The sequence below is a fragment of the Ipomoea triloba genome, chromosome 10 (assembly GCF_003576645.1).
Source record: "Ipomoea triloba cultivar NCNSP0323 chromosome 10, ASM357664v1".
Classification (NCBI taxonomy): Eukaryota; Viridiplantae; Streptophyta; class Magnoliopsida; order Solanales; family Convolvulaceae; genus Ipomoea; species Ipomoea triloba.
In genome coordinates this window covers 22,110,926-22,118,651 of record NC_044925.1, presented here as the reverse complement: position 1 = coordinate 22,118,651, position 7,726 = coordinate 22,110,926, and the positions used below count along the sequence as shown (strand labels likewise).

Here is a 7,726-nt window from a genome sequence, read left to right as displayed (position 1 = left end):
TTAATTAGTATAAGTACTTTTGAAGAAAAAAAAAGTCTTTTATATATATATATATATATATATATATATATATATATATTCCTCAATAATGATTCATGTCTCTCCCTCTCTTAAAAAAAATCATTTATTATATTTTGATCAAGTTTGTCTTGTTCGTAATCTGATTGATGGTACAAATATATTAAAGATTTTTAAAAAATTCTAATAAAATTTAAATGAACCAAACATCTTATTTAACTTTCTAATTTAATTCTTATGTTTCTAGGATAACATTAAATATATTGATTAGTTTTTTCTAAAAGTTATTTTTATTCATTAAAAATATTTTTATAAAAATATAATTAATGAAAGAGTACCAAACACCTTATAAAAATAACTATTGTTTCAATAGTTTGCACAATTAGACCTTCGACCAAATTTTCTCATAGAGGCTATGTTTGGCAAACATAGCTGAAAAGTAGCAGAAAGCTGAAAAACTATAAGCTAAAAGTTGAAAATGGAAGAGTTGTTAAACTAGTTGATTATGCTTAAAAGTGTTTGATAAAATTAACTTTTTGATAGGCTGATAAATGTAAAAAGACGAAAAATGATATCTTCATAAAATTTAAATAGTTTTAATTGGGAAGGGTAAAGGATGTTATTTATTTAAAATAATAAGGATAAAGATGGGAAAAAAAGTTAAGAAACTACTAGCTTATTTTTAAAACGCTACTTAAAATAGCGTCTCAAAATAAACTCTTATTTCAAGTTATACTAGCTTATTTTGAAAATATTATCATAAAAAATTTATTAATAATTTAAAATAAAGTATAAGCTCCTAAATAAGTTATGTGAAATAGTATTAGAGGAAAATGCGGTAGCCACTCCAGTAGTTGCAATACATTTGGGGAGTGTCCAAATTTCGGGAATTCCGACATTGAACGAGAAAAGCAAACGTCCGAACAATTGGGCCCATAAGTTCAGCAATTGCAATCTTTTCGTGTTTTTAATGTTTTAAATATTATTTTTAAATAAGCATTTAATACTTTTCAAGATCCATAAAAAAAATTACATTTTCATAAAAAAATATTACACATGTCAGGAAGACGATCTCACATAATTTTTTGTGTTTATTTTGTTTTATCTGGAATGTGAGAAACATTAAATATAAGAAAATGCTAGATTGCTAGATGCCCTTATATTTATTAGTTACAAAATAGTCATTTCCTTATATGACATTTCTAATGAAAAATGATATTGTTGTAGTTTTTAAAATTTAATTTTAATTTATTATTTAGCATTAATATGTTAGTTATATTGAGTGCTATAAACAAAGTTGATGTTTAAACTGGAAGATGAATTCTCTAAAATAAAAATAAAAATTGGAGAGTAGAATACTATTTTTTAAAAAGTGAACATAAAAATGAAAAATAAAAGACAAGAAGCCAATGGCCCAACTAGGGTTTGAGCCTATGAAGCTATGACTTTCTATTTGAGAATTGAGAGAACATATAATTATGTTGCTTGACCACAAGGTCTTTCAGCATTTTTAATTAACTAAATTAAAGCTAATTATTATTCTCTTAAAAAATAAAATAGGAATGTTATTATTTTATTACCCAATCAATAGCTAATTAATTAGTCATGTATTTTGATAAACATATAATGTATTTTGTACGTATGGAGAGTGCCACTAATGGAGAAAGAAAACTACATTGAGATTATCATTCTCTGCAGAAAATGATAATCCCATTGTAATTTTTTCTTCTTTTGTCCGCTCCGAAAAACTTTACCTGTTTTGTCACACTCTTTTTAAGAAGTTCCCAAACCAATTAAGCTATGAGTCTAAAATGTATGATGTCAGGATGTGTGGACCAATTTATCCTATTGGTGCAGTTATGAAAGGGAGGGCATTTTGGGGAGTGGGAGAACTTGGGCGATTCTATAAATACGGAGAAATGGAAGGCATTCTCGCCATGGAGTCTTCGGTTCATATTTCTCTCTGACCATCTCCATAGCTCCACAATCATATCTCTGAGCATTTTTAGTACCTTTCTCTCTCTCCCTCTCTCTCTTTCTTCAGCCCATCCACTGCTTTAAAACCCAAGAATTATATTTCAACTTCAAAACCCCAAAAAAGGAAAAAAAATATTTTCTTTTCTTGATCGTTATTATATTTTCCTCTGGGCAACTGAAGGAAGTGTTGCAGTGAGATCCTTCAATTCCCTCATAGATTTTCTCCAACTTCTCAAGGTTCAGGTCTCTCTCTCTCTCTCTCTCGATGCATATATACTACTGTATATATGTTTGGGTTACTTTTAGATAAATATATAGTGAAATGTGATTCTGGGGATTCATAAAGAAACTAAAACAACAGGGGATTCATAAAGAAACGATTCTGTAGTAATATAAGTTGTGTAAGTTTAAAATAACATGTATATATGTTCATAATTAAGATAGAGTGAAGTCATTAAATAAAAGCCTATAATGTGTTAGAGCATATAATATATAAATAAATATACAAATATAAATGTGTAATCTAACTATCTGCTTAAACCTTTAATTGTAGATTTTAATTTTCGTGTATTCAAAAAATAATCAATTGTAACAGTTTAGACTTTTAGTTGAGATAAAATAGATGGAGGCTTTAATTGTTTGAAGTGTCAAACACATTTTCACCACTTAAAATGGAGCTTTAGTATCCACATAAGAATAAATTAGTATGGTGAAGACTTTAATTAGTAAGTTTAATATGAGCACTTGATTAAAGAAAAAGTATTTAAGTAAATTTTTAAGGTCCGGAAAAAATGGTGGCGGCAGCCAGTGAGAGAGGAGACACGTTGTGTCGACTTTTGAGGATGTTTAATTTGTTGACACCTATACTATGTGGTCTGCATATCGCTCAGCTCGCATGTTTTGAAACTGAATATTCAAAGAATCATACCACAATTCCAATTTGTTTTGTTTCATATATATTTTTCCATTTAAGGTGCAAAAGTTCAAAATTGCCACTCATAATCAATTTACTTCTTTACTACGTATTATTATTATATTCTAATAAGTATAAAGAACCCAACATTTTGTAGGATTCTGGTTTCTTTGTGTTGTATATATATTTTCATACATACTGGCGTGCGTGGAAAAATATTATAAATTTAGAAAATTCAAATTTAAATATTTTCTATGTACTTCTTAATCTTTCAAGCAGTAGTGAACTTTGAATTTTAGTTCTCTTTTTTGGTTTTCTTTTTTAAACCATAATAAACAATTTACAACTTTTTATTTTCTCACTTTTTGTGATGGAATTGATCCCACAGATGTGGCCCAACACCTCAACAACCTTAAAATTTTATTATACATACATCCCAGGGGAAATGCGAAGATTCTTAGCATCTAGGAATAGCGTATTTTAGTAGATAAAGTTGACTTCTTTTTCTTTTTATTTTTTGAAATAATAAAGTTGACTTTTTAAACAGTTATGACAGCAACAATTAATTATTTATGAAATATATACTTTTCCTAGGCCAAGTGTTAAGTGTTGACGGTGAAAATTAATATCGATATCAGTAATATTACACAGGTAACGGTGAATATTATAAAATTTTCTTAATCTATATAAGGTAATTGTAAGAATTTTACAAAAAAGGTAACATTTGCCATTAGATCATTAATTAATACACCTCATCAGAGGATGTTAAAGTTTATCCAACCAGTATAAAAGGAACCTTTACATTGACAATTTTTTTTTTTTATCTACTGTGCAGCAGTTAGAGGAGAGGATCGAGAAATAAGGAATTTTGAATTGAGCTCAAAAATGGTTACGAATGGCACAGTTAAATGTAGCCCTATGAAGGCAACCTCTAATGGTTCATTTCAAGGAGACAGTCCCTTAGACTATGCCCTTCCTCTGCTAATTCTGCAGATATGTCTGGTGGTTGTGCTCACCCGAGTTCTGGCCTATCTTCTCCGACCACTCAGACAGCCTCGCGTCATTGCAGAGATTATTGTAAGTTAATGTTTCTCATTTTTTAGTAGTTTTAATTTGCACAAACTGTAACCCAATGTGGTAGACAAGTAAGCTCTTTTTGTGGGGAAGAATTTTCGGAGAACTCGAGTTTAATTCTCCTGAACCTTCAGCCTGAAGGGTCAAATTCAGCACTCTAAAATGTGACAGAAATAAATTTATTCTTTGAATTGGCTATTAGTTATAGTTTTTTGCTAAACATATACAAATATAGAAGAATTGAAGTTGACATGTGTTGTTTTGGGCGGCTGCAGGGAGGGGTTTTGCTTGGTCCATCGGCGTTAGGGAGGAACAAACATTTTCTGAATACGGTGTTTCCACCGAGGAGCCTAACGGTGTTAGATACCTTGGCGAATCTTGGTCTCCTTTTCTTTCTGTTTCTTGTGGGGATTGAGCTTGATCCCAAAGCGCTTCGTCGCACGGGGAAGCAAGCGTTGAGCATCGCCCTAGCAGGGATCAGCCTTCCATTTGCGTTAGGGGTGGGGACGTCATTTGTGCTCCGAGGAACAATATCGCAAGGAGTGAAGCAGGGCCCGTTTCTAGTTTTCATGGGGGTGGCACTTTCCATAACAGCATTCCCAGTTTTGGCTCGAATCCTGGCAGAGCTGAAGCTCTTAACCACCGATGTTGGGCGGATGGCTATGTCCGCCGCCGCGGTTAACGACGTGGCGGCTTGGATTCTGTTAGCTCTAGCCATCGCGCTGTCGGGGACGGGGCACTCTCCCATGGTGTCACTATGGGTGCTCTTGTGCGGGGCTGGGTTTGTGACCCTCTGCATCTTCATCGCCCCGCCTATCTTCAACTGGATGGCGCGGCGCTGCTCGGAAGGGGAGCCCGTGAACGAGCTCTACGTGTGCGCTACACTCGCGGCCGTGTTGGCGGCGGGGTTCGTGACGGACACCATTGGGATTCACGCCTTGTTTGGAGCTTTTGTGCTGGGCGTTCTTGTCCCCAAAGAAGGCCCGCTCTCAGGTGCTCTGGTTGAGAAAGTTGAGGACCTTGTCTCCGGGCTGTTCCTCCCTTTGTACTTCGTGTCTAGTGGGTTGAAAACCGACGTTGCCACCATCCGTGGGGCGCAGTCTTGGGGCCTCCTGGTTTTAGTCATCGTCACTGCCTGTTTTGGAAAGATTGTTGGCACTATTGTTGCCTCTCTCCTGTGCAAGATGCCTATAAATGAGGCTCTCAGTCTCGGCTTCTTGATGAACACCAAAGGTTTAGTGGAGCTCATTGTCCTCAACATCGGAAAAGATAGAGGGGTAAGTCAGACATTATATGTTATATAGACATTTTTAGTCCATCACTAAGTTATATGCGTGACCTGATTCTAAATTATCAAATCAGCCAGGTTATTAAGTAATACATACCAAATCAGATCAGTCACTTTATTAAGTGGGTGGCAGAAGTAGTCCACAAGAGACTAAAATTGCCGTTTTACTGATACAGTGACTAAATCTGTACTAACAGAAAAGACATGAAATACAATTTTCTCTATTATATATTTAAACTTAGACGTTTTGATGGTCACATTTGTAGGTGCTGAATGATCAAACGTTTGCTATAATGGTGTTAATGGCACTGTTCACCACCTTCATCACGACACCATCAGTGATTGCGGTATACAAACCGGCTAAAATGGCGGTGACGGAATACAAGCGGAGATCCGTAGAAAGCAAGGATTCGAGCGGGAAACTCCGAATCTTGGCATGTTTCCACAGCACGAGGAACATCCCTTCGCTCATCAATCTCATCGAGGCTTCTCGGGGCAAAGAGAAGAGGGAGCTCCGGGTCTACGCCATGCACCTCATGGAGCTCTCCGAGCGGCCCTCCGCCATTCAGATGTGCCACAAGGCCAGAAAGAACGGGCTGCCCTTCTGGAACAAGGGCGCCATCACCGATTCCAACCAGATCGTCGTCGCTTTCGAGACGTTCGAGCAGCTCAGCAAGGTATTAATTAAGGAATAATATTTCCATGCCCCTTTTTTATTATATTGATTTAGTCTAATCAGTTATATTTCCTATTCATACCAGGTGTCTATCCGACCCACCACGGCCATCTCCGCGCTGTCCAGCATGCACGAAGACATTACCCAGTGCGCCACGCAGAAGAGGGTGGCCATGGTGATCCTCCCTTTTCATAAACACCAGCGGCTCGACGGCCATTTCGAGACGACCCGGACCGAGTTCCGGCACGTCAACCGGCGCGTGCTTGAGTACGCGCCCTGCTCGGTCGGTATCCTGGTCGACCGGGGGCTCGGGGGAACATCCCACGTTTCGGCTAGCAACGTTGATTACTCCATCACCGTCTTATACTTCGGCGGCCACGACGACCGTGAAGCGCTGGCCTACGGCGAGCGAATGGCCGAGCATCCTGGTATCAGTTTACAGGTCGCCCGCTTCATATTAGACCCGGAGATATTAGGGGAAAGGGTCGCACTAAACGTGCCGCCGACCCCGAGCGCCCAAGAAACAATATTATCCGAGGACGACGAAACCTTCCTGGCGGATTTCAAGCAGAGAACCATGAAGAACAAATCCGTGAAATACGAGGAAACGATCGTGAAAAACGGCGCCGAGGCGAGCGAAGCGATTAAGGGGTTGAGTCGTTGCAATTTGTTGGTGGTGGGGCGAGTGCCGGAAGGGGAGATAGTTGCGGCGTTGGAGAAGAAGGGCGAGTGCCCGGAATTGGGAGCGGTGGGGAGCTTGTTAACTTACCCGGACTTCCCTACAACGGCTTCGGTTCTGGTGGTTCAGCAGTACCGCAGGGAATTGTCGCTAAACCATTTGAATTCGCTCAAAGATGGAGATTCATCAGATGGGGAGAATTATGATTCAGCTTGAGTATGTTGAATACTTGAATTGACTGCCTAAACTACTGCGTGCTCATCTTTTCAGTAAGATGGACATCTATCTGGGGTTTTAATTAACATACATAATATGTATACTTTTAAAAACCTACTTGTTGGTTGTGTGACTACCATTGTGTATATCAAAATTACTTAACCCTTATTTCCGAGCCTTTTCAAGCCTTTTAAACGTGTATAAGGATGATTAAAATGCTCAGCCTCTCATTGACGCAATCAATGAAGCTATAAATGCCTTAATCATGAGAGTTCATGCCGGTTTCTCGTCTCCTTCATGTCGAACTGCCTTCCACAATGGTTGACCTTATCATTGCCATTAACTTCACACTGATTATCCTCATTACTTCCCTCCTGTTGAGTGCTCGGATTACTCTTTTCACTGCTCTCTCCAGGCGGCTTCCTCCTTTACAGTCGATCCTTCTTGACTCCAGCCTTGACGACCGGTTAACTCAGCCATTCGATCTTTGACAGGCTATCTCTACTATTTTATTCGACTGGTTTTACTAACCATGTTGCTTGCTCCAACTGGCTAACTCTTTCATCCCGCACACTTTCCAGAGTGCCTCCTATACCGAACTGAGTCCTCATGTAACTGGTCCAACTCCTTCAATCATGCCATTTTCTATCCCCTCGGCCGTTTGTGTCGCTTTATTCTTCCCTCAACCGACTTGGCCACTTGCCTATGTTGCCTGTCTTTCTCGGTCTTTCAGGCTGGGGTCCATATCCTGTAACTACTAATTACCAACTAAATTATCTCAATGTTTAGTTATTTTTATATATAATATTGTATTAGTTATTTCTACTAATGCATATAATACTATATATATATAATGGGGTTCGCCCCCCCCCCCCCCCCCCCCCC

At 38.1% G+C, this 7,726-nt stretch overlaps 1 protein-coding gene across 4 annotated transcripts; it reads left to right on the top strand.

The window, feature by feature from the left end:
• The first annotated feature begins 1,899 nt into the window (after nucleotides 1-1,899).
• LOC116031881 (cation/H(+) antiporter 18-like) lies at nucleotides 1,900-7,009 on the top strand. 4 transcript variants are annotated; one of them, XM_031274221.1, is made up of 5 exons: nucleotides 1,900-2,232; nucleotides 3,747-3,985; nucleotides 4,258-5,259; nucleotides 5,537-5,947; nucleotides 6,032-7,009. In XM_031274221.1, the coding sequence occupies exons 2-5, from the start codon at nucleotides 3,794-3,796 to the stop codon at nucleotides 6,839-6,841; spliced, it is 2,415 nt and encodes an 804-aa protein (XP_031130081.1). In that variant the 5' UTR covers nucleotides 1,900-2,232; nucleotides 3,747-3,793; the 3' UTR covers nucleotides 6,842-7,009. The 4 variants fall into 4 exon arrangements, with proteins under 4 accessions (XP_031130081.1, XP_031130080.1, XP_031130082.1 ...); XM_031274220.1 differs by having other exon boundaries at nucleotides 3,744-3,985; XM_031274222.1 differs by having other exon boundaries at nucleotides 1,900-2,238.
• Nucleotides 7,010-7,726: the final 717 nt, after the last annotated feature.